This window comes from Gasterosteus aculeatus, chromosome 14, assembly GCF_964276395.1.
Source record: "Gasterosteus aculeatus chromosome 14, fGasAcu3.hap1.1, whole genome shotgun sequence".
Lineage (NCBI taxonomy): Eukaryota > Metazoa > Chordata > Actinopteri > Perciformes > Gasterosteidae > Gasterosteus > Gasterosteus aculeatus.
Genome location: NC_135702.1, coordinates 5,367,516 through 5,393,300, shown reverse-complemented (window position 1 = coordinate 5,393,300; position 25,785 = coordinate 5,367,516). Strand labels below are relative to the sequence as shown.

Here is a 25,785-nt window from a genome sequence, read left to right as displayed (position 1 = left end):
TCATCCCACTTAAAATGAACACTTCACTGCTCACGTTATCTGATGCCTTCTGGGTTTGAGCCCAAAGTTGAAAGGAAACTGCATTTTTATGTTTCCACTGCTGTGCGAGGTTCTTACCCCAGATAATTGTTTGCTATTTGATCATTAAAAGAACTCTGGGTATTACAGATTCTTTTTAATGCGCTTATTTGTCTTACCGACGGTGAAAAATGCATCTACAGGCAAATGTTCCCTCTGCTCGCCCACTGCGGCTGCCTGAGAGAAGCCAAACACTCCGGAGCCTACATGAGCACTACGTGTGTGTCTATCTAATCCTAATCTCTTCATTAGCTAGGAAAGCCCCCCCCCACCCACCCACCGTATGGGGTTAAACCCGCGGCTACACACTGATACACACCAGAAGCTCCTGCCCCACCTCCTCTATACGACTCATCTCACGCCGTTCCTTTTCCTCCCCCACAGTCAATGAATATTTGACGCTGGGCGTCTCGACACGGGGCGACTGATTAATTCATCGATACTGCTCAAGCTCACAGGGCTCAGCTCCACGCGCTAGCGACGCGGCGCGCATACGTTCCAGCGCTGCCTCACTCCCTGCAGACGGAGAGGACGGGAGGGAGGGAGGGAGGGGGGAGATCTGTGCAACCTTGATCTATGGAATAATTACCACACCTCCGCCGGGAGGTAAAGCGCTGCGCTGCCCGGCTCACGCTTCCTCGCTCCTGAAATACTCAAAAAGGGGACGAATCGGAGGGGGGGGGGGGGGGGGGGGGGGGGTTAGAGGATAAACTTTTGACTGACCGTGTCCAGGTTCTGCATGATGTCCTGGAACGAAGGGTGCGTCCTGAACTGCTCGAAGAGCTCCCGCTTGTAGAGCAGCGCGTAAACCAGGTTGGGGTTGTGGTGGAGGGAGCTGCACAGGCAAGAGTTGATGATCTCCAGCATCATGCGGATCACCTCCTCGATCACATTCAGGTCCTGGGCCTGGGTGGGTGGGTGGTGGTGGTGGGGGGGAAGAGGACGTAAAAGGTTAATTGGTTTCTCCACTACGCTGGTTTCCAATGGAAATGGTGTTTTTACATGATTGCTTCCTGATTGATCAGTCTGTGTCGCAGCAGGTTTCCTCTCGGGGCAAAGTCGCCCGCCTGTGAGTGACAGGTGACACCGTGGGGCGAGACGGGGCGTGGGAACGAGTGACAGGCAGAGCGGCTGCCTCGAGGAGTCATTTACAAAGTTCTTCACGCCGGACCGGCTCGCCGAGGAAACAGATACCACAAAGAGTACAAAGTCAAAAAGGTAGATTAAAAGGAATTCACCTTTATGTTTAAATGAGAGAATCAATACCTCTCTCATGCGAATCTACCATAAGCAGTCAGCTAGCTTAGCTTAGCACAAAGATCGGAAACATGTGGCAAGGTAACACAATCCAACTGCGATCCCATCCAGTCACTAAGGGAGTAAAAAATTGATAAAATGTGTCAAGATGTTGCAACATGAGGGTGTTTGGGATTCTGTGCGTCTGCCGAATCTCACCGTGTTCCTGCTTTAAAACCTCTTAACGCTTGTAGATGGCGGCGGTTAAATAATCAGCTCACAGCCTTAGATCAGAATTCCAAGAAGTTTTGGTGGTTCCCGAGGAAATCTGCCTTCTTATTAGCGTGGACATCCGAGCATCGAGGTAAAAGCTAATCAGCCCATCTGCTCCACTCCGGGAACGTGCGCTTTGAGAACAGAGATTCTATCGTGCATTGTTCTGCCGCGTTCTCACAATAATGTGTCTACGGAGACAGACAGACAGATAGACAGACGCCACCGTGATGAGATAAAAGCGCCAAATGGGCTCTGTCCATTGTGACACATAAAGGAAATGGCAGAGAGACTGTGGGAAAATGAGTACGCTTAAAAAGAGATTTCAAAAACAACAACAACAACCCAGTTAGAGAACAAGGTTGAAGAGAAGATGTGAGATTTCCCGCGGTGTGAGAACCGCGGGCGCTCTGCAAAATCTATCATATACTACATTATAGATTGGCTGCATCCTCGCAGGATCCTGTTTCCGAACCAAATGAAAAATACAAAACAATGAATAATAACCGGCTTCATCAGAGTGGAAACAAACACTGTTTGCAAGATTTTTCATTTGCCAAGAATGTTATGACGTTTTTACAAGAATGAATATCGACTTTATTTTAGAAAGTTTGATATCAACTGCTAAAAGCTGATTTTCCATGAGATCTATCTAGTCCATAAACATTGCACTGTGTTGGGCAGAACAGGGCACAAAGACAAAACACCTTAGAAGAACTCAAAAACGCTGACTAAAGGAACCCAGAAGTCAAGAGCTTCCCAAGTAGCTTAGCTTAATGCCTTGGTGCGCAAATGAAATCCGAGGGTAAACCGACAAACACTGTAACACACACGGCAAAGATTCCCGAACCCTGATCATGGGTCTGCGTGATCAGCAAGGACCGTCCCGGCCGCGCTGAGAAGAATTAGTTTATCGAATAGCTCAGCACGGTTGTCTTACATAGTATTCTTTTTCAAACGCATCACTCTTATGATCCGAATAAACTTAATTGAATTGACTAAAAACTTTCTTCTCCTCTTTGCTTCACAGGAAGCCTCCTCAGACTCGGTCTCATCAGCAGCTTCCAGGTCACATCCTGCCTCATTTCCGACTCTAAATGAGAGAAGTGGAAGTACTGCAATTCCTGTAAAATACGTTAAAATGAGGTGCTGAGCAAGCCAGTTTAATCTTTAATATTTATACGCATGAATCAGTAAAGCGCTGGTTTCCTCTGCGCTGTAAGACATTTACAGCCTTAAAAAGTGTAATAACATTGTCAAAAAACCTTAGAGAAGAGAGAAGAACCATTTCAATGGCGTTGTTGTTGTTGTTGTTGTCGTCCAAAGTGAGACTTAACCTTAAGGATTGTTTTAATGGCACGCCTCATTGTTCTGATGACGACCTGTTTTGACCGAGTATCTGCTAATACCGGCTAAGACCAGATTCCAAACAGCAGCTCAGTGAGACGGCGAGATTCCACCTCCAATCAGGGCGGCCCACCTGCAGCATTTTGTGCTCCATCTTCGGCGCCCCGACTAAAATTTAAACTTGGCTTGCTGTGTGGCCTTCGTTTTTATTTATTTATTTATTCTCCGTAATAAGCAAACTCGCACAAACACACACCATCTCCCCCCCGGAGGCAGCCAGAGGGATCAGGACGGTCGTAAATAGAAAAAGCAGCATTCCTTCGTGCCTCGACCATGAATCCGGCTCGCCACGCGGATGCAATGACGCCGTGAGAACGCGACGAAGAGGAGGCACGAGGAGCAGAGGAAGGCAGAGTGAGAGCGAGCGTTGCCTCGTGCGTTTGTTCTCTGGCTCCGGCACCCGTCTTAATGAGATTAGCCTGGCAGCGAGAAAAAAAAAGAAAAAATGCCACAGTGGGGAATTCAGGTCAAATGAAAATAGGCGAGCTAGACGTCTGCCTGGCCCTGTGTGCGTGTGTTTGTCAAGTGGATGAGATTAGGCGCTCCGTGGTCTACTTGAAACCCAGACGGGATTTAAATATATCGACTCCTCCTCCTCCTCATCGTCGTCCGCTCTGGTATCTTGCACTTGTTTCCCATCTGCTAGACATCCCAGAAGCACATGACGTGTGTTTGTGTGACTGCAAGAGACCGTCGCGGCCTTTCCTCTGCTCATTCTTTCCCCTCCTGCTCCTTCTCCTCCGGTCATGTGCTGCTTTTCCAGCCTGCTGCATCGTCCTTTAGTCACTGCCACTCATGCCACTATTAAAAAAAGCCTCCTGCGCGCCCAGACAAACACGGGCCTCAGACACCAGCCACATCCTTAGTCTCAATGCTCCTGCCCCCATTTTACTCGATTCACCATTTACACAAACCTCACGAGAAGGCTGTGAGGGTGCCAGTGTGTGTGTGTGTGTGTTTCCATCCGTCTGATTGTGCTGCTAATACTTCAACACGCTAAGCACAAATGTGTTATGTCTGCAGGTATGTTTGACCTTTGCTATCCATCTGACAAGGGAACATTTTTAGAGCCTGCAGATGCAATCAGGGACCGGGAAGGACATCGCCGACACTGCGCCATCTGTGTGTGTGTGTGCGCGCGATTCCAGCCGTCCTACCGTACCCTCGTGTGTTTTTATGCATGTTTGTGTGTGTGTGTGTGTGTGTGGACAGGGTGTTTAGCGACACAGACGAGTAAATCCCTTTAAAGCGGGGGCTGGCATCATTAAACCAATAGCTTAGTGATTCCCTGGCTGGCCCTGCTGCTCACTGCAGACATATTAAGAAAGAGCACTGACGAATACAAGGGCAAGGAGATAAACACACACTCAGAGAGACAAACAGAATAGAGTCGAACCCCACACCTGGACGCGACGCTAGAAGCAAGAGGGACGGCGAGACAGACAAAGAAAAGCCCGACGAGACGGAGGGACGAAGCGGACATCCAGAGAGGGTCGGACTCGCGGAGCCGTGTAAATAGGTCATTATGCTGCATTATGGTGCCACCGCCGTGTCATAATCACACCATGTTGTGGCGCAGTGTGCCAAGGTCAGCCTCTTATTACCCAATAGCTTCCCACTAAACATCCTTTGTTGCAAGCACACAAACGGCAGCCGCACTCCGGCAGACAGGTGGGCAGCGCTAATTGATCCGCTGCTGGCTGTGCGGTTTCCCTGCGCATTGATCAGGAAAAGATCAGGGCACAGCGGGGAGGGGGGGGGGGGGGGGGGGGGGGCATTTGGAGAGGGGGCGATCATTAGGACCCCGGAACGCCTTCCCGCCCGCAGGAGGTGCCACTCCTACGGCCCGAGAATAAACACAGAATGAGTCAGAACCAAAAGAGGAGAGAAGATGAGAGGCAGACAGTATATGGAGGGACGGGCTAACAAGGAACTTAAAAAACTAGGACCAGTATCGCCTTCACCAGGCAGGTGAGGGAAGAAACGTGAAGATAAGAGACTAAAAAAAAAAAAAGGGGCGGCAGTGAGTCACAGCTCTCAGCAGAATACCGACTTAATGAGAGAACTGCAAAGGGGACCGAGTTATATTGAGACAGAGGAGAAGGTAATGAGCAAGCAGCATCAGTCTAAGAGGTTACGGCTCCTATTGTACTGCGTGGGGTAGTGTGTGTGTGTGTGTGTGTGTGGGCGAGACATCGGACAATGAAATATGAAACAGGAAGTCCACTATGATCCCTGCGCTTGAAGGCCTAGCAGGCAGCAAATGAGGACGAGGAAGTATTCTTGCTATCCCGGATCGTTATCACAGCGGCAATCAGTGGCACGTTGGCCGCGGCAATCGGGAGGCAAACAGCAGGAATATGGAGTTCAGTTACAAAACAATCCAGCAGGAATGTGCGCACGCATCCATTTGATTGCGGTGTCCGATAGAAGCGCAGATACTAGAAAAGAGAGTAGAATGCGTCACACTACTTCCGTAACAAGATTAATTTAGAATTACTTAAGAACCTACTTAGTATTCCTCATGCTGCCGTGTGCAGGAACACCAGCCCAAATGTTGAACTGGAGGAAAATACATTAAAAGGTTTGAAGGTTCTAAAAATGTATAGGCGCAGCTTTACATTCCCCATTTCTTCTTCCATCTTTCCCCTCTGGGCTTTTTCACATCAATTGGAAAGTGTGTGTGTGTGTGTGTGTGTGTGTGTGTGTGTGTGTCTGATCTCAGGGAAGCGCTCTGATAATGCATCGGTCTTGTCGGGGGAATTGGTTCTACATCAAAAGACAGTAGTTTCAGGTGAAGCGCGTACGAGGGGAGACGCAGTGGCGACGAACTCGCCGTGGGGTTGGAGGCCACGGGCGTGTGGCCGGCTGGTTAAACTGCAATATTTAACTATTTCAGAGAGAGGAAGAAGTTAAGCGCGAGATTCCCTTTCTGGTTGAACTGTGTGAAGGCGACACCGAACAAAGTCATTTCATACGAATGATAAAAACGTGAAAAAGATCGGCAGAGGACAGAAAGGTACGGGAGTAAAATGGTTGGTATGTTATTACTACTATTGTACTAGTTGTTTTCCATTTTAAAGAATATATATATATATATTTTGAATTACTCATAGCATATCAGCATATTAAGACTCTAAATGACTCTAAATTCTAAAGCCCATATAGCTTGTGACCACCGACGGATTATTTTTGGTTTGACCGGTTAATATTGTCCGTTTACCTACATACGCTCCAGAGACTGTATATTAAATCAACCTGAAGACACAACTTCAAGCCACAAAAGAGCTATTTTAGCAATAACGGAAAAACCGTGGATTCCGCTAAACAATTCCGTCGCCAAATAAGAAAGTGGCAAATCCCTGGAAGGCCTGATAAAAAACAGAAGGCACAGTGTTTATTATCTGTTGATAGGTCCTCGGGCTCTGCCGTTTGCCTAAACAAAAGGAATGGTGCTACAAAGCCACGGCATGTGTCTACTCCGGCTATTAAAAAGAGATCTCAGATTGTGACTCAACCAGCACACATAAACACATAGGCAGGGTGGTCCAACATGCTTCTGGCTGTGTGTGTGTGTGTGTGTGTGTGTCTGTGTGCGCTTGTAGACTCTTCCCAGGAATGTGCAGCAGTAAACACACAGAGAGGCACAGAAGTAACATTACCCTCAACGCACAACGCGACTCGTGCCTCCTTCCCTTTTCATGTTTGCTGGTGTGCGCCAGCATGTGCTGCATGTCACTGCGCACATCTCAAAAGGGCAGGAGAGGAACAGCAACAAAAAGAAAAGGAAAGGGTGCAATCAGCGCTGCAGAGCGGGCGGCCGAGGGGCCCCCCCAGAGAGCCGGCCTGCTTGGACCGGGAGCCTTTGGCGGTTCCCCCGAGGGGGCTCGAGGGGCCCTTTCTACCCTGACACTAACCAGACACAGCAGCACAAACGCATACAGGGATGGGGAGGGTGGGGTGCTTTGGCAGAGAGAGGGAAAAATGTAAAAAGAGGGAGGCATTAAGGAGAATGCGCCACGCTTCAACCAAAAGCTGAAAGCATTTGATGACATTTTGTTCTCATCCTCCTCTCAGCCTCTCCCCTCGTGAAAAAGCAGCAATTACATGTGCAGGACAATCCCACATTAAACAAACATTAGCTCTCCCTCCAGAGCCGGACGGGGCCAAATCACATTGTTTCCAGATGCACATCACAAGGCCTCGCTCTCTCCAAACCCTGCTAACCTCCTGCTCACTTCTCCTCTTTCTATTGTTCTCCCCCCCCCTCCCGCCCCCCCTCCTCATTTTCGGCTCCTCTTTCATCTCACCCCGTAGTTCCTCGAACCCCCCCCCAAATTGAAATGAGGTGTTGTGAATCACGCTGCCACAGCCACTGGTCCTGGAGGCGGAGGAGGAGACGCGGGGCCCGGCGATGGAGAACACGGCGGCTTTAAGATGTCACATGTGCAAAACCTCTGGAGGACGCCGGCGTGCGAGGTCATTACGACGCAGCAGCCGGGCCGAGCTGTGCATACGATGTTCATACAATTATCAGCTGGGAATGCTGCTATTGAGTACTATTAAAAATGAACTTCAATGAATCAATAGTTGAATTTGGTTATAAACTAAAAAAATCCCAACTTTCCGAACAGTTAATCCTCAACAACACCTGCGACTAAGACCAAGATTTTGTTTACAACCAACTAGAAAAGCGAATGGTGCTCTCCCCTCTCAAAGACACAATTAAGCTGAATTTATGTCCCCGAGGTGTTTTTTTTTTGTGTGTGCACAAACTCGGCACGCAGACAATACAACGTGTTCCTTTTAATCCGGAGATGTCGACAAAGCCGAGAGTGGACTTCAATAAGACGAACGGCGACCCGCGTAGACTCAGGGGCCGACGTCACGCAACTTAGTAAAGTCTGAGCTGGAGGATAAACAGCGGCGTTAGAAACGCTGACCAGCGCGGCCTTCGAAGTATATGAGCCGGACTGGATGGCTGACAACAAAACTACAATTTCCATGAAACAATCCCACTGGATTGAGCAGCACCCAAAGTGGGAGCGCCGTCGTCTGGTGGACCACGTGCTTTGATTGTTTGTGCATGCATTTGCCTTGTTATTGTTGTCACTATGATCATATTCACAGAGTGCACGCTGCTGTGGAAACCGCTGAGAAGACTTAATAAAAGCAATTCAAATCTCTGTGTCTTTTCTTTTTACATTTTCCATCATATATGCGGGGTGTGTACGAATGCGTGTAAATAAAACACAGCATTAAAATAACCCTTGAAGGAAGGAAGCATCCAAACAAAGCTGGATAAATGCATTATATACGATTCCGTGTGTGTGTGTGTGTGTAGACTTCTGTTAGTAAGTGGGTCTCATCAGACAGAGGTTGAAGGAGCACTCAAATACACTCACGTTTCCACATCACCTGAGGGCATCTAGAGAGACCTCAAATACATCTCCAACCCCAAACACACACACACACACACACACACACACACACACACACAGAGAGAGAAACATGTTTACACACCTATAGAGGACGAAGCTAATCTAATGAGACGGAGACGTGTATTGATGAACCTGACACACACACACACACACACACACACACACACACACACACACTCAAAGTGTGTTCAGTGATACAACTTTAATAGAAATAGTTGTTAGTTGTGTATGCCCAAAGTGTCTCAATGTATTGACAGCAATACAGGAGTAAAAAAAAAGAAAAAAGAGTGACAACCAGCTGTCATTCACAACTCGATCAAACTGTCGAACTAATCAGCGCCAATACAATTCTGAATCAATACCCGGTTACTGATTGGCTGTTATTCTTCTGGCGCGTTAAAGAGACACCTGTTGTTGTTGTTTTTTTGGGGGGGGGGGGGGGGGGGGGGGTTCAGCCAACAAAAAGTGACCTTTATTGAAATTACCCAGTGTACCTTTAGAGTGTATTTCTTATCTTTTGATTTTCTATTCAGTATTCCTGTGTAAAACCTAATTATTCAATTTGATGTAATTTACTTTTGGCAAAAATCACATTGGCAACATTTCTGTCCATAAAACTTGTTTGAATTTGATTTAGAGCGAGAGAGAGATACTCACATAGTCGGGCAAGGCAGCGTTTTCTCCCTGTCGGCCCCTCAGAGACTGGGTTGCCTGCTCCAGAACCTTGTTGTGCTTTTTGGAAAGCAAAGCAAACAAACTGCAGGGGAGACACAAAGAGAGAGAGAGGGAGAGAGACACTTTACCAAAGAACCCAAATACACGGCCGTCATACTTCAGTAATCAAGTGCTGTAAATTACTCAAACATCGGCCTTAACGTGGTTTAACTGAAGAGAGAAGCTTTAATCAAGACTGATTCTTCTTCCCAAATGAGGCCTTTAGAATCATTTGTAATAATTAGTTTTGGAATGACTCAATAATAATGGAATTTGCTGGAGACAGCTTCAGAAAGGATGTGTCGAAATAATGAACATTATGCTAGGATTAGTTTATCATATCAATATGCAATCAAAACTCATTTTTCCAACCTGGCTTTCATTTGGCCTCATTTGTTTTATACACGTGTGTGTGTGTATATATATATATATATATATATATATATATATATAGAGTTTTCTGGTGGGGACTCAGACATACGTACATCAAAAGTCCTTGAGTCTGCTTGGCCGACCTTAGGCAGCGACAGGATGGGTCAATAGGGGCGCACACACGCACACACGCGCACACACACACACACACACCATTGTAGAACAGCGTTGCCGCCGCAATGAGCTCGTTCCCTCGTGTGTGATCAAGACCCTTGAGACTTTATTGCAAACAACCGGCTGTCACTTTGAGTAGTTTTTTTCTCTTGATTACATCTCATCTCCTCTCATACATCATCCTTCTTTTTTTTCCCCTCAGTATCTCATAACATATTCATTCGGTGTTTATGATTATAATTATTAGAGACCTTCTGCTTTAATTACAACTTTTTAATACTTTTTCCAGGACCCCCAAGGCTGTCGAAAGTTTAATTTGTGTGTCAATCAAGAAAAAAAAAGAAAAAAAGAATTGCGGAATATATTAAATCCAATAAGAGCAAAGTGCTGCAGAATCTCTGATGCAGAGGTCTGCAAAGCCCCACAGAGCAACACCTGTCCATCCGTCAGCACTGGACAACACACACACACACACACACACACACACACACACACACACACACACACACACGTGTCAGCATTTCTTCCTCGGTCTAATTAGCAAAGTGAAAGCCTAATAGTGATATGGGAGCAGCTACAGGGAGGTATACTTCTTATCTACTAGCCACGCCTACTTAATGGGATCTCTTGTACCATGTAGGCAGTTCTCTCGATTTCCAATGAGACCACCAACAAAGTTCCACCTGGGACGTTTTGCCCACAATAACATCCCTCATCTGATCCGAGGCATCGACGGACACGACAAGGGAAACACACCCACTCCGCTCGCCCGATCACAAGATCAGTTATGAGGCTGCAGTAACGACAGACGTGCCCCCCCGGACACACTGAATATGTGTAGGTGCTCGGTTTCTACCGGTTCAAAGGAACATTTGTACAGATGTTTACACAGTAATGTTGAGGCTCGTGTGTGACTTTTTAATTTATTAAAAAAAAAAAAGGAGTAGATAAATGACTTCATCGATCACCTTCATTGCAATATATCCAAGGAAAAGACACAATGGAGGTTATCTAATTAAATGAGGATGAAAAAAAGTTAAGATGTCATTGTGGAGTCTTGAAACTTAACGTAATAAGCATTGTTTGCTTTTCGCTGAGGTTCGGTCAATAAAGAGAGCAAGTTGTGGATAACTTGGAGGACACAAACAATGCTGCAGAAAGAGAGTATTGATCGCGGGTCAGAATTAATAGGCAAAAGTGAAAGATGTGAGCCGGTGGTGGTAATGCGGGCAATTCAAAGCCACTGCTGCCTGTAGATAAACAGCAACAACTGAATTAAGGAGCAGAGTTCAGCACTTCCTGGCAGACGTTTGGAAACGCCTGGCGGGATATTCCCTTTATCTAGCCGGCTTCGCTCCGCCATCACGGTCTTCATCATCATTACCGTTATCATCGGACATGGAGTCCCTTGAGGACTGACATGCAGACATTCACAGACGGTGTTCCTCTCTGACTCACCACAGAGCCACAGATACGAGGGAGAGGATCCTCGAGTGTGCGTGGAAGCGTGCACGTCTTCAGGAAAGGAAACATTCCTTCCTTCCTGTGTGTGTGGAGTTCACAGGCGGACGTGAGCGCGGTTTGGACCCTCGTCCTGTAAAGTCACCTCAGTTGCCCCGTGTGACATAATGTTCTTCTCTACACAGGCACACAAATGTCTATTAATATCCAGAGTCAGTCTCTCCTGCTGGATTGTGGAGTTACGATAACAATCATTAAAATGAAGGAACTTTGCTGGTGTGTGAACTTGGAACTTTGTCTTTGGGCAACTTTCTGCCTCTCTTTTGGCGTCCCTCCTCGCCTCGCAGGTGAACGCCGTCGTTGCGTCAAAGCCACTTTGTGAAGCGATACACACAACTCGAACTGTTGATTTTGATGCGCGAAATTACAAAAAAAAATGTCAGGAAGCCGGTAAGCTCCTGGGCGATACTCTCGTCAGAGCAGAGTTTATTCACATTCATGCCCAGAGGAAGGCCTCCGGCTAAAAACACATGAACTGCTTTTATGGTGGGCCAGCTTATTCTACTATACATTTATTCATATATCTCTCCGAGAAGCACACTTGTTGCCTTTTTTTATTCAAATTATCAGCCAGGAAGGAAGTACATTCAGCAAGAGAGTTAAACAGCCTCCAACCGGCCTTCCTGCATATTATAGTACACAAGGTAAAGACCCTGATTTCCATTCAAACCGGCAAACTTAATATTTTAGGTCAAACAGACAAAGCGCAGAATAAAAAAAAAAGTTTTACGATTTCACCGTTCGTTTTTAGAATTAGGTTACAATAGGACGACTTAAACAATGGAGGAAAGAAGCTGTCAAATAACCGGCGCTACCAATAGGTCCTACTGAAGGTCCTCACCTGATGATGCGCTGGGCAGCGTACTGGTGGAGACAACGGAACTGTGCCGACATGTTGGCTAGTGCAGCAAGACAGTTGGTGTGGAGGTACTTATCCTGGAGAGGACGACAGACACACAAAGATATACTTTACCGAATGTTACTGTTGACTGTAAAATACTGCCATTACACTTTAGGTGTGTGAATGCATGGCCGGAGGCACAGACGGTGGGAATCGGCGCTCGACTCACCCTCGTGCGGGTCATGTTGAACTGGATGGTGCGGATGACCACCAGGATGAGCAAACTGCCGAGCGAGATCTCGGTCAAAGTTCTCTCCGAGTACCACGAGACGTTCTTCAATACCTGCGAGAGGGAGACGCATCGGTTGAAAGCAGCGGCAATTCACCCCGATCATCCACCGAAGGCAGCCGTGCGGCAGCCAGGCGCGTGAGCAACGTGCAACGGTTTTCACCCACCACCTCGTGGATGGAGCGGTTGAAAGCATCGTCCTCTGTGAGGATGAGAAGGATGATGAGGGCCATGTAGACGTGATGAGAGTTTCTGTCCTCCACGTGGTAGAGGATCTCGAGGATAGGTAACACCTGAGAGGAGGAGGGGGGGGGGGAGAAGGTCTGAGAATGTATGTATGTAATACCTGCAGGTATTACATCTAATAAATGCTGGATTTCAAAATATAACAACCTCAGGGGGGAAACAAAAATGCTAATATTCAATCCTCTTAGACGAAGAATGAGGTACGCACAATAATAAATGCATGCATCTTTCTTCTCAAGCAAAACAAGCTTTTGTTGTCTTGCCAAGGGGACTTTTTATTTAAGATGAATCTGCCAACGAGCAGCCAAATGATGGTTATTGCTGTACATGAAGCCCTATTGCTACAGCTGGTGGTTCAAACTGCTAACTAAGAGACAACAGAACAGTAAAAGCAGCACTGAATCTGCCAGTCGACATTGACATTACTTCCTAATTATTTGCTGCTCCACCATAGGTGGAGGCACAACCTACACTCAGCAGAATGATGGAGTCAGACTGGCAGCGGTCGGCAGCTGGCATAGTGAGCCATGAACGCAGGCGGATGCAGCGTTAGCTCATCGCTCAGTGCTTTGTTGTTGCTGGAGTCAGTGGGAGCCCAATTTAGTTGCGAATTAGCTCAGACGGCGGATTTTTTTTTTTTCTTAGAATAAAAACAAATAATCTACTGATGGCGCCGTGCGAAGGACCCTCGCGCGTGAACGGATACCAAGTTCATATGTGATACCGTCTGAGATGCTTTTTAACTCACTATACGGCCCAGTACACCCTCCCTCGTCCCTCCTACCCACCAGATTGTCCATGTCGGTCCTGGACAGCATGTACGTCCTCATGTTGGCGTTCTGGTGAAGGAGGGTGTACAGCAGAAGCGTGGCCTGGTCGGAGCGCTGCTGCTCACACAGCGCCGTGTACAGACTGTTGAAGTTGATCTGGAAGGTGTGCGGTTGCTCCGCGGACGACGACGACGTGTCTACGTGAGAAGTGGGCAAACATTGTCGGGATCGTTACCACCTCGCGTCACGTCATCGCCCTCCTGCATACAGTGGACGAACAAATACGGCACCTTGCGTGTTTCTGAAACTAGCGATGGCCTGGCGGTAGGGGTTGGGCCAGTCGGGCCCGTCTGTCAGGTTGGCGAGGACCAGCAGTAACAGAAGGCTCTGATTGGACAGGGGTAAGGGGTTCTGCTCCTGGTCCGTCGCCACTTTGCTGCCGGCTCCGCCCAACGTGAAGACAGTCCAGAGTCCGCCTGGAGACGGGACACACGGTTAAAATGTATTCAAATATTTCCGGTCCATCACCCCTAACAGGGTGTCAGTTACCCATAATTCATCATTGACCGGTTTCACCGTTGACAATATTGAATCAAATTGTCGCACCCAGCTTTCAATTTAGCCAAAGGCGTCTTGTTTGGTTTTCATTGTGTTCTATACATCTGGTTAGACTGGAGAGCACTTTGGGTCCAACTTCTTTTTCTTTTTACCTGCTTGATCTGAGCTTCAAGACTGAGTGAGAATTGCGGATCTATGGAGGTCTATGAATCTAGACCTTCTAACCAGTTTACTCTTCATAGAGCAGCACAGTCAGAATAAAGTAATCAAGGCCAAAACGAGCACAATGGACTCACACACACGATGCTTCGCAGTATCTGAAATTTGAAACAACATAGACGGCGCCACAGAACAAAGACAAACTGGAACGACGGGCCAACCGGAGTGAGTGGAGTTCATTTGTCTTGTTCGGGGGAAGGAGGGGGAGGGGGGGGGGGGGCGCTGCAGCAGTGCTGGTGCTTTCAGGCGCCATGAGAAGCACGGGAAGCATGAGCGCCGGGGTACACAGACGACAGCCTCTGGCTCCTGCACGTCTAGCCACACAGCACGAGCACGAGCCCCCAACCTCGTGGCGACGGGCCGTGCGAGCGTGTGGCAGGTCGACACTGATCGAGCACCGGGAGTTTGGGGAGGAGCCCAGTAGATTCGTTGCCATCTAGCGGCGAAGGACGGAAGAGCAGACGTCCCCGATCCGTCTCCGACTATGAGACACTCGCGCCATCCGTCGCACAAAAAACCCCTTCAGGGGCGACACGCTTCATGCGCACTGACATCCTGCTGCATTAAGAGATTAAGTCAAGGAGAACGTGGGAGTTCACTTCCCTGTGTTTGCTTTCTGGACTGTTTAAAGAGGAAAGAGGCAGAACAAAAGAACAACTCGGGACCGTTTCCCAACCTCGACTTCATCAATTCCAAAGTGACTGAATACGAGCTCGGCCTTAAGCTTTAAACTTCTCAGTGACCCCTTTAGGGTTTGACATGTTGGTTCGCCGCTCACTTCACTGACGGAAAAAAACAGGCGGAAAAAATGAAAACGTTTAAATTTGAGCAAAAAGACATGAACTAACTGCATCCACAACATAAAGAAACACCCCAGAGAGAAATTACATCATTTATCTCTCTCTCTCCACAAGAGAAGTGAGTGAGAGGAAAAAAAGGGGGAGGGGCCAGTTGTGACGGAGCCCTGTTCATCTCTCCACTGGCACCAGGGTGACTGGCCCAATAGTGTCAGAGGGCCCGGTCTGGCAGCCACATTTCCTGCACTCCCAAACACACACTTTATCACACACACACACACACCTCTCTATTTTACCTCAGTGGGTGCCGTTTGTTATCCGTCGGGCTCGGTTCCCCCGGCCGGTCTGCCTAGCCCACCACATAAACCCAATAATGCTACAGTGCTCCGGCCCTGGGCGGCCGCCCAGTGGAAAAAGAGGAGGAGGAGGAGGACAGGGAAGGAGAAAGTGGCGGGTGAAAAAGAAAGAACCACATGGACGGAGAGGCCGGCTTGCCGAAATCTGAATTTGGGTCCCGGGACTGCAGGAGGTGGGGTGGGGGGGGGTCATTTAAGGAGTCCTAGCACGAGACACGCAACACAACTGCACCCACTAAGTCTTATATCATTCGAGTCGGTGTCCACTACGGTTATCTACCAATCCACACTGGTCTGGTCCTAATATTTACAAGGCCTGTAAACAGGCTCATCATGACACAGGTTTGTGTTTAGGACAGAAGGCAGTGTGCAGATCTAATTTTAAATGGCTGCATCAGACACAACTCCTGGCAGAAAACCCAAACTTCTATATTCAGACCGAAATGTCATCACGTGATCAAATATCTGCAGAATATTTCCCCTGATGTCAACCTCGCCTGACAACAAATTAGTCTTTACTGTATGTAAGAATAAGGAATTCGGTTAATCTACTTAGTCCCACCCACAGTAACACAAACGAGCCTCCTGTTTGCTTATGATTTAGATACACAGTTATATAAGAGATTTTTTAGAAATGCATATTTAAAGAATAAATATTAGGACATTATAAACTAATGAGGCAGAGGGCAATGCAATCGATATATTATGGACCGAAAAAACATCCACATCAGACTGGAGGCGAATCACAAACTGATTGCGGCGCTTAAAACGGGTCATTTTCTGCTCAGTACTCACATAGGAAAACTGCTGATTTAGGTCTTTGACACTGACCCACACAGAAATCCACCAATCACTAATGTGAGCGGCTTCAAGCCTGAGAAGATCAGTTTGGGTTCTTTTCTAAATACATTTCTGAGGAGAAGTGAAAGCCTGGACTTACTAGTGGCCCTGGAGGAAAAGTCTGGGGATCACAAATGGTTGTAGGAAATTTCAGTCAATACCTTTATTAAAGCTCCACCAAAGCTCTGCGAAATCTGCATTTTTAGTCCACGAGCAACATGTGTTCTAACATTTATGTGAACATCTTGGTGGCCTGTGGATTCGTACAGCAAAGGCAGCTTATGTGAGGAGTATTTTCCTCAAAGTAACAGCTGAGACCAAACACTTCAGTGCGCAGGGAGATGGAATCCAGACCGAACGTGCAACTCACTTAACAACTCGCATGGCACTGAATGAAATATGACGAGGAGGCCCACACAGATGCTGCGCGCACACACACACACACACACACACACACTCCAGACGTTAACGCAAAAATGCACATGGGGGAAAACATGCTGAACAGACAAGCAAGCAAACCATTCTGATAATCTTGCACAAACGAAAATATATGCAAGAAGCGTTTTCATCCAAAACGGATTAAAAGCCTATGAAGACATTCCGCAGACTTAGTTCTGTATGCTCATAATCATAATAAAAAGCATGGGCTAAGGCCTTAAACGAATCTCCCGATACACTTGCTCAGCGTGACGAGCAAACGTTGTGTTGAGTGTGCCGTACAAACGAGGAGCTAACGCACAAACAAGACGTCTGTGTTTGTGTAGCTGTCAGCAGCATCGATGGAGCAGATTGGGACCAACGCCCCGGGACGACGAGAGAAGAGGAGCTGCGTTAGCCCCTCGATGGCAGCAACGTGGCACGTGGAATTATCTGCATTTCATGGGCGTCTGCTTGCAGGCAGATGGATGGCTTAACTAGTGTGGTGTGTATTTGTGTGAAAGAAAGTTAGATAGAGAGAGAGCATCAACAATTACAAGAATATGATCAGTCTAACTCAAATAACCGTATTGTGATATTGGCTACATTGGGTCTATTCTGCTCAAACTTAAGTGTATTTGCCATATACAGTGTATGTATGTGTTATATATATTTATTTATTTAGACTTGTTTAGATCATTGTACTAATTGATAACAATTCAGTTAATGCTCATCTATGTACGTATAGCTGTTACTTTAGGAAAGCGTTGTTTTAGTCTGCTCCAATATACCGCCTCGGCCGTTAAATAACGGTCCAATTCTCTTCCACATAATGAGGGGGGAGAGTAGAATAGACGATTCGAGGCAAACGGGCGAGAGCAGACTAGAGTAAAATAGGAGTACAGTATAGAATCGACGCGAACATTAGAGCGCATTGGAGGAAGGACGGAGCCGATGTGGGGCGAGGACAGGGAAGAGGCTGCAAGCGCCTCGTCTTGGTGATAATCCTCGTGCAGACTCTCGGACAGCGGAGTGAGTAAGCGAAGGGAGGAGGAGACGTCCTCTCCACCCCCTCGTCCACATCCACACGCCGACGGAAATTAAGCTGTGCTTTGCCGATGCCCAGTGCCCGTTTCTGGGGAGAAATCCAGACCGTCTATGAATGTGATTTCACGTGCCACTAACATGAGGAACAGGACTTCCACAAATGAGCCGGTTCATGTTCAAGCTGTGCTGGCAGCATAAGAGAGTCCAGAACAATACATACTGTATGTGGAGTCATTATAGGGGGGAAAAAAAGGCATAAATCCTTCTGTTAGACCTCTACTGCCGTTTGTAACACACAGAAGCCATTACAAGATAATATGATTCATTTAATGTTATATTTATTGACTTTTTTCCTAATTCTGCCATTAAATGAATTTATTTGATATTTAGTGTTAATATAGAACACCACGTGCATACGGCCGTATGATTGTAAAACATTCAAACGAGCACAGCGTACTCTGCCAACCCCAGATGAGTGCACATGTGCACGAGACAGGGAGACGGAGAAAGAAAACAAGTGTTGTCTCTGAGCTCCGAGTAGAAGAGCGCCTGCGTCTCTGTTGGTCTGTGCGTGTGTGTACAAGGGAGGCGGCTGCAGACAGACGGGCTCTGGGGGATTACAGCACAGGGCACCATAACTCACTGGGCCAATCAGCCGCCACAGACAGACAGGCTGGGTCGAATGCTGATGGCTCATTGATAGGAATCTGCCACCAACAACCGACAAAGAGCGTTTATCTGCAGGGGGAAACCCGGCCCCATTCTCACACTCAAACAAACACACACACACACGCACACACACACACACACGCACACACGCACACAGAGCGTTATTAGCAGTCCGATACGGACGCACTCATTCCTTTTTGACTCATCACTTTCATCCACCATTACGGGCAGCATTGCACGCACTTAAATTTATCACATTATTATATCCCACTCATTTTTTGTTTGGTTTGTTTGTTTACTGACTGGCTCTCATCTCATCATTCCTACAATATCTCAAAATGTTTTTTACCAACCAGCTTCATTTTAATGTGGGAGACAGGGCAAAAAACTGATCAAATAATAAGAACAGAATATTTGCACCTCTTACGGGGGTAAAAAAAAAATAGTTTAGCTTCACATGATTATTAAAAACAAGTAGATTTCTCAAACACAAGATAAGGTTGACGGTTTCCCTTTTTTTGGATAATTCAGTATCCTGGAGTCAAAAGTGTGAGAGTACCACTAAAAAGAGTACCATTGAAAACAAAGTGAAAAAAACAACAAATAAAATCACTCTTCTTGTCTCCATAGAACTCGGCCATTGTGGTGAGTTTGTGGCATTTATAGAATATTATGACCCCCGTTGTGTCTTTTTGTCTTAACCCCGTGTGGATGTGCGTACTCGTACTTGCCACCCCCGACGCCAGGCCGTAGAGCAGACCTCCTTCGGCTTTGGGCTCAAAGATGTGGGTGGGCGGAGGACATTTCTCCTGCCTGATGAAGTTATAGAGCAGGGTCTTCACCAGACGACTCGTCAGAGACAAACTGGGGAGCACGGAGACAAATGGAAAGACAGGGTTTAAAAAATAATAATTAAAAAAAAAAGACAGCCGGGGATTTAAATTGGTCTCAAGGCCATAGAGGACAAATCCCTCTCGTTGTGCCTTGACACAACTACGCACAGGTGTGTGTGTGTGTGTGTGTGTGTGTGTGTACAGCTGGACAAACTGAGATCCTATTGTGCGTCTACAGGTGTCCATATCAGGTGTCCTTTTACTCCTCCCTCATCACGTCGGCTCTCTCCCAACGAGTGACGTTACATCGCTATCCGATGACACGGTTTATTTCAAAACGACCAAAACATTTCAGCTGCTTGGAAGCTTTTCTTCAGCTTGGTAGCCATTAATCAATAGTTTTCTTGTTTGGATCCTGTGCTGAGGGAGCGCGAATAAAAGAAAATGACTTCCATTAGCTGTCCGCCTGTATGAAGTGCATTACTAGACTCCAGAACGCATTACGTGCTCCAGCATTTATCAAACCAGTTAAGGACCAAATCAGACTGTCGCTTTGATTTCACTTGCCTCATCATTTAGTAAGACTCCACATTTCCATTTTTTTTTTTTTTTTAACATGAGGACAATAAAACTTAGGAGCCTTGTTCAGTTTTCCTCTGAATCCCGGAGCACGAGGCCACAGCGGAGACGGGCCCCTCGTTTGAAAAGACTTATTATTAAATCGGATGACACACAGAGACGTTGTCTGGAACGCGATGAGTTTTGTCTGGGAGCACAGAGAGCATCACAGTCTGGATGGATGAACCGTGGGCCGGATCACATGCTGCCAGGAGAAGATCCAAAATGATCCGGGCCCGCGTTCAAAACGAGGCGTCGACAGATTGTGGACGACCCAGTTACAGAGACGGGGGAGTGCGACTCTCAGAGCAGCCAAAACTATAGGACATTAATCCATCCTCATGTCCTATTTTGAAACTTGTGTCGGGGGAGTCGCGGTTACGTTTTTTTTGTTGAATATGAGGGTTAAAGTCGTTTTAAGTCAGTTTTGAGCATTACGTTCAATTTTCTGCCTCAGTAGCGCTTAAGTTGGTGTGAGTTTCCTCACCATCGCCCCTTCATGATGTGCTGGTAGATGGGTCCATCCCGGAGGATGTCTTTGTGGAAGAGCTGGTAGGAGAAGAACACCAGCAGTGTGGTGACTGCTTCAAACAGGATGCTGTAGGTGATGTCCCTGCAAGGAAAGACAGACAGTTAAGGAAGTACAGTTAATGCAAAGGAAGATGGTGGTTCCATGTGTTGATGCTAAAAGCAAAGAGAGAACAAATCCTTCCCGTTGCTAATAACCTCTCTCACTGAGAGGTATGACTTGACTGTGTGTGTACAGTTAAGAGCTTTAGTAAATAGAATAATTGTTTCCATGATCCATTCCAGGTTATAAATTAAATGCTTTATTATAAAATACAAAAGCTGATAATGGAAAAAAATATCATATATATCTGATATCAGGATCAATTATACTCTACTTAATTATTCGGCCCTCTACGTCACAATTCAAATACTTTTTTTTTTTCCAATAAATATCATTCAAGTTACTTAATATCTCACAAAATAGATTGTGGTATAAGAATAAGAGAACGATGCGACGCAGGCGAGGGGAAAGGGGGAGATGCTGCTTCAAGGATTCGTGTTTCTGTGAGCTTGTTTTGACACCGCCGAAGGAGGGGCGTCGTCCACGGAGACGAGCGCGCCGGTTCTCTGTCTCCCCGTGACAGACTGAGTGGCGGGCGCGAGATAATTCCCGGCGCTGACGAGTAAACACGCTGAAGCATTGGCTCATTAAAAAGCGGAGCGTGCGGGGGGGGGCGCCCACGGGGAGCCCGAGACGATACCGCTTGTTCAATCACTGCGTTCCCGTCCCCTCCCACTCTTTCACTTCAAGTTGTTCTCACCGAAAACTATGGACGTCCTCTGCTTTTAAAAAAAAAATGTATTCCGTCTCTTTACTCATCAGTAAGATCAGTGCTCATTTTGCTGAAATTATAATGCCAAACAAGTGACCCTGAACCGAGAAGAAGAATCAGTGTGTGGAATGTATAAAAAGCCCCTTCACAGTGTTGTATCCAATCCAATGTGGGACGGTTTAAACGTATGCAAGACACACCGGGGTGTTTAATTCGACCTTACACACACACACACACACACACACACACGTCGACATACTCACAGTTGGGGCACTTCTACGATCAGGTGGATCAGGTTGGACAACAGCTCCTCCAGGAGGTCCTCGCTGCCGCCTTCTGCACGAGAGAGACAGTTATTGTAGACGACATTTAAGGCGGCTCCCTGCCGGCCATAGTCTCTCGTCATTGGGGTGCTTCTCACCCCCCCCCCCCACCCCACATCTCCATATTTCATGCCCGCTGTACAGACGGACGGCATTGAGAGGAATGAGTTAAGTGGGATTAAAGGCTTTCTGCCGGGTTGAATTTAATACTTCAATACTTCAGACATTTTTAAGACCACATTGAATGCAATTTCAGAGCAGTTTCACCATCACGCCGGGCGAAGTATGAAAGTACAACGTAAAACCAGGAGAGACGGCGAATTATTGATTATTAAATCGTAGTTCTACCATTTCCCAGCAGTGCGGGGCAATAAAAGCTAATGCGGTAATGAATCAAATGAACGCGCCGTGCACACGGATAAGAGGCAGAAAATGAATGGATGGTTGAAACAAATTAATATGATTGTTATTGCTAAGATTCATACTTCCCCACTACGAGATGATGAGCTCCCCAGCTGCAGTGGCTTTTACAGGTATGACGCCGATAAATAAAAATAAAAAAAAGGGATTTGCGAGCCTCCTGCGAGTTAATTCAACTTTGGCAACAACTACCCTTCTGTGTATGAAAGGCGTGTCGCGACAGCCGAGAGAAAGAAATTAAATAAATGTAATGAGAAGATAAAGATGAAACTATTTTGTACTGTCATTTTCTTTGAAGACCTGCAGATCAGTGATCATCTTCCCTTTACCACTGCTATTGTCATTTGCAGGCATGTTTATTTGATAACAAATACCCGAAAACAGCAGGCCCAACTGTGTAATGTCTGCAGCGAGTCGCAAATGAGTATGTTTTTGTAAAGAATGTCACAGTTCGTGTTTGCGAGGGAATGCTGGAAGGTGGAATAACAAACAGTCATGGCAGGATGATAGAGATGAAAGAGGGTTGATTATATTTATCACGGCTGCACACATTTGCAGAGCGTTTGTTTTGAGACTAACTTCATACAGAACTGTGGTTGTAACGCGAAAAGTAATATGCAGTTATTGGACGCAGAGAGGCTTTTATTAACAGTCTGTCAGCGACCGCTTACACAAGTCTGTAGGAGGCATTCAATAAAAAATAAAAAAAACGAATTGGTTGTCTCTCTTTAGATTTGACATAAAGGGCTTTGCATTTGACTGTTGGTGGATTCTAATACCTCATATTTAAACATTCAAGGAGTCGACCGGGAGCCACTGTGGCTCCAAAAGACTTTTCAGCAGAAGAAGTGGATTTTTGCATATTGTTATGCATAAAAGGAAATATATATATATATATATTTAAACTGACATGCAGGACCTTCATTTTTGTCTCAGACCATTAAGGTGAAACGAGAGGTTTTCACTTCTGCAACTCAGGCCCGCTTCAGTGACACAGCTTCCCTTTCCACAGTGGTCTGAAATGGACGGGCCTCACCTCCACAGGAGCCCAGCGCCCTCTCCTGGTACGAGAGCTGCAGGTGCAGCTCCGCTTCGCTCATCTCCCTGATGAACACCTTGAGCAGGCAGCGAATCATGAACAGTGCATTGTGGGCCTGCCAGATAAACAGCTGACTGTGGGGACAAAAGAAAAAAAGAAACATCACCATCAAGGTCATAGATGGAAAGAAAGGAAATTGTTCTGTTACACCTCTTCATTCAAATGTTGCCATATCATTTGGAAACTGGAACCGAAGCCTAGCCTTTAATTTTGTCGTTGCAAATGAAAAAAAAGAATCAGGTTATCACATTTTGGGCATCACCTCTCACCGAGCACAACGGCTGCAGTAGAGTAGAGGGTCAAATAAAGACGCTACCGACAGCCTTTGAGTTAATGAACACCCTCTTCCTTTGTACCGCTTCAGATGGTGACGACGAAGCGTTCCCTCAATGCCGCATTACAGCCGACGCGAGGGGAGAATCATCGCTCTCCCCGCAGCAAACAAGGAAGAAATAAAGAAATGATTGGAACCATCCGCCGTCAGCCCGAATGTTTCCCCAACCACCGACCTCCAACGCGGGCGGGTCCAACCGGTTCCACGGACTGACCCTTGGCACAGCGCGGAGGTTTGTTTATGGGATAAAAGTGTGCGAGCGGTTTGGAAAGTGGGCGAGGGCGTCCGGGGAGCGATGACTGCAACCTCTGACGGCGATTGATGAGGAGTGAAGCCTTCTGGGTACTCGGGCGGGGTCCATGTCTGTGGGCGTGGAGCTCGGCGGCGAGTGCAGAATTGTGCAACATGTGCTGACGGTTAAACCTCAGCAGTTTTCTCATGAGAAACAAACAACCACTGCGCACGTGAACACCATCAAACAATAACTGGCCCGCCCCCGCTGACGTGCACGTGGTTCCCATACTCACTCCTGGCATTCGGTCGAGATTTTCAGCTCTTTGGTTCTTCCGAGGAAAACTCGAACAAGAGCGCCAAAGTTCCCCGTCCTGGGATTGTTTTCAACTTGAAGAAGAAACAAAGAAGATAAAGAAAGATATATAAAGAAAGAACTTATATATATATATAAATAAACTTTCCAATCTGATAATTTGGCAAACAATATAACAAGCAACGTACTGAGGGTCTTGGCGAGGGGGATGACGGCCTCTTCCAGTAACTTGGAGTCTCCACTGGTTTAAAGGAAGAGAATTAGAGAGAAAAGGAGCCTCAAAAGATATGCAAAAAAGACATTTATCAGAAGATATCTGTTTTCATGCTAGAAAGCACCAGTATAAAATATAGTTACTGGTTCACTCGATCAGTTGGGAGTATTAGTGGTTGATATGCACAACCGATATATTTGATATGAGCCCAAACTGGCAGGAACTGTTTACCGCAGACAATATGTCAACTATTGCCTCTTGTGATTAAACTTAAACCACTCCAATAGTCCTGTTTTTTATGTTAGCAGTGCAGATATCATAAAAGGGTCATTCCACATATGCGTGTGCTCTGTTATTAGCCCAGTCCGGTCTTTCTTTACTTCTCAACTAGATTTACAAATTAACTGGAAGTCAAATTGTTCCCATCCAAGCAGGACAAGAAACCTGTCAAATCATTACCGAGGTGAGCTCTGCAAACATCCGGGCTACGGTTTAATGTTTGATCCGGGTTGAGAGTCTTCAGGTTGTGTGTTGTTTTATAGATACTGGACCTCTTGAGAAGATACTTCGGGGGAATGGGTCAAAAGCTGAGACATTTTCAAGAAGCTGCGAGTAGCAACCTCAATAGTTTGATGTCCTCTATTAGACTGTAATGAAAACACTTCCAGGCGATGTGTAGTTTCCACAAAGTTCCATTCAGGAAAAGCTTTTACTGCAGTTCATTTTGCTTCCAATGTCTTTTCCCTCCTGAACAGGGCTATGAATCACTAACCCACGGTTTCCTTACTAGTTTCCTCCTGAGCTTTCAGCGGCTTTTTTTTCATGATCTTCGTGCAATACAATAGGACCTCATCTTCTGAATTAATTCCCTATTAAAATTGTCACTGCATGATGAGAAATGTGCATCTAAACTGCAACCGGGGAATGTTCCGCTCAAATTCCATTCCAAATTAACCACTCAAATTAACCAATTAAATTTAAATAAAATTAAATTTGAACCAATTCTGAAACTAATAATCATTGAATCTTGCAACATTCTGGATCATGGCCGGACCCACGTCTAACAGAGCCTTTTCACGTGTGCATGCGTGTGTGTGTGTGCGTGTGCGTGTGTGTATGTGTGTGCGTGCGAGTACCTGCTGGTGGGACTGATGAAGGTGAAGGAGATGAGCTGGTTCCAGAAAGGGTCATTCTCCGATATGGACTGTGTGCCCACCAGGGCCTTGAGGCTGGGGTTCTCGGACAGGTCACTGACCTGGCTGGTGTTTGCTCCCATCTCCCGCTCTGCTGGCTCCACTCAGCCAGACTCGCCGCTCTTCACTCCTTCTTTGCCGGGCATAGGCCGGATCCTGGGTCAGAGGAAACGGTGGCTTTAGGCTCCAGCCGTTTAACAGCAGCATCATCGGTTTGAGTCAGGGACCGTCATTTGTTGCTCTCTTTATCTGTAACATTTACTGAAGAATGCATAAACCTGCCTCGACCTCCAAAGTTATCCAGAAATGCTTGAAAGAAACTAAATTTGCTCTTATTATTCCTCGATTGTGAAATGGCAGAAATTCTTCCGATTCGTGTTTTCTCGAACGAGGACGGATTTGCTCAGTGAAAACCAGAAGGAATATTATCAAAGCCAATTCGATGACATAAACTGGCTTGAATAAAACAGCAAGTCTCATTTAATCACGAGGAGCCAGCCCATCATGTAGACATCTAAGTTCCTAAATAATATAGAGACTATAGAGTTCCCACTGGAACATGTCATGTAAGCAACACCCCCCCAGGTGTCCAATAC

General features: G+C 46.5%; 1 protein-coding gene across 2 annotated transcripts in view; it reads right to left on the bottom strand.

Moving 5' to 3' along the window:
* Window positions 1–25,785, bottom strand: part of dym (dymeclin) — a 34,536-nt gene that overhangs the window by 8,004 nt on the left and 747 nt on the right. Inside the window, exons 2-15 of one of the 2 annotated variants that reach the window (XM_040196900.2) lie at window positions 25,133–25,345; window positions 23,971–24,023; window positions 23,763–23,856; window positions 22,839–22,975; window positions 21,323–21,395; window positions 20,204–20,329; window positions 18,993–19,129; window positions 13,653–13,838; window positions 13,381–13,559; window positions 12,514–12,639; window positions 12,287–12,400; window positions 12,058–12,152; window positions 9,093–9,192; window positions 802–984 (exon numbers count right to left, since the gene is read on the bottom strand). In XM_040196900.2, the coding sequence (XP_040052834.2) occupies window positions 802–984; window positions 9,093–9,192; window positions 12,058–12,152; window positions 12,287–12,400; window positions 12,514–12,639; window positions 13,381–13,559; window positions 13,653–13,838; window positions 18,993–19,129; window positions 20,204–20,329; window positions 21,323–21,395; window positions 22,839–22,975; window positions 23,763–23,856; window positions 23,971–24,023; window positions 25,133–25,272 (1,743 nt within the window). In that variant the 5' untranslated portion in view covers window positions 25,273–25,345. The remainder of the gene's footprint in view (window positions 1–801; window positions 985–9,092; window positions 9,193–12,057; window positions 12,153–12,286; window positions 12,401–12,513; window positions 12,640–13,380; window positions 13,560–13,652; window positions 13,839–18,992; window positions 19,130–20,203; window positions 20,330–21,322; window positions 21,396–22,838; window positions 22,976–23,762; window positions 23,857–23,970; window positions 24,024–25,132; window positions 25,346–25,785) is intronic. The other variant, XM_078088102.1, reaches the window with a different exon arrangement.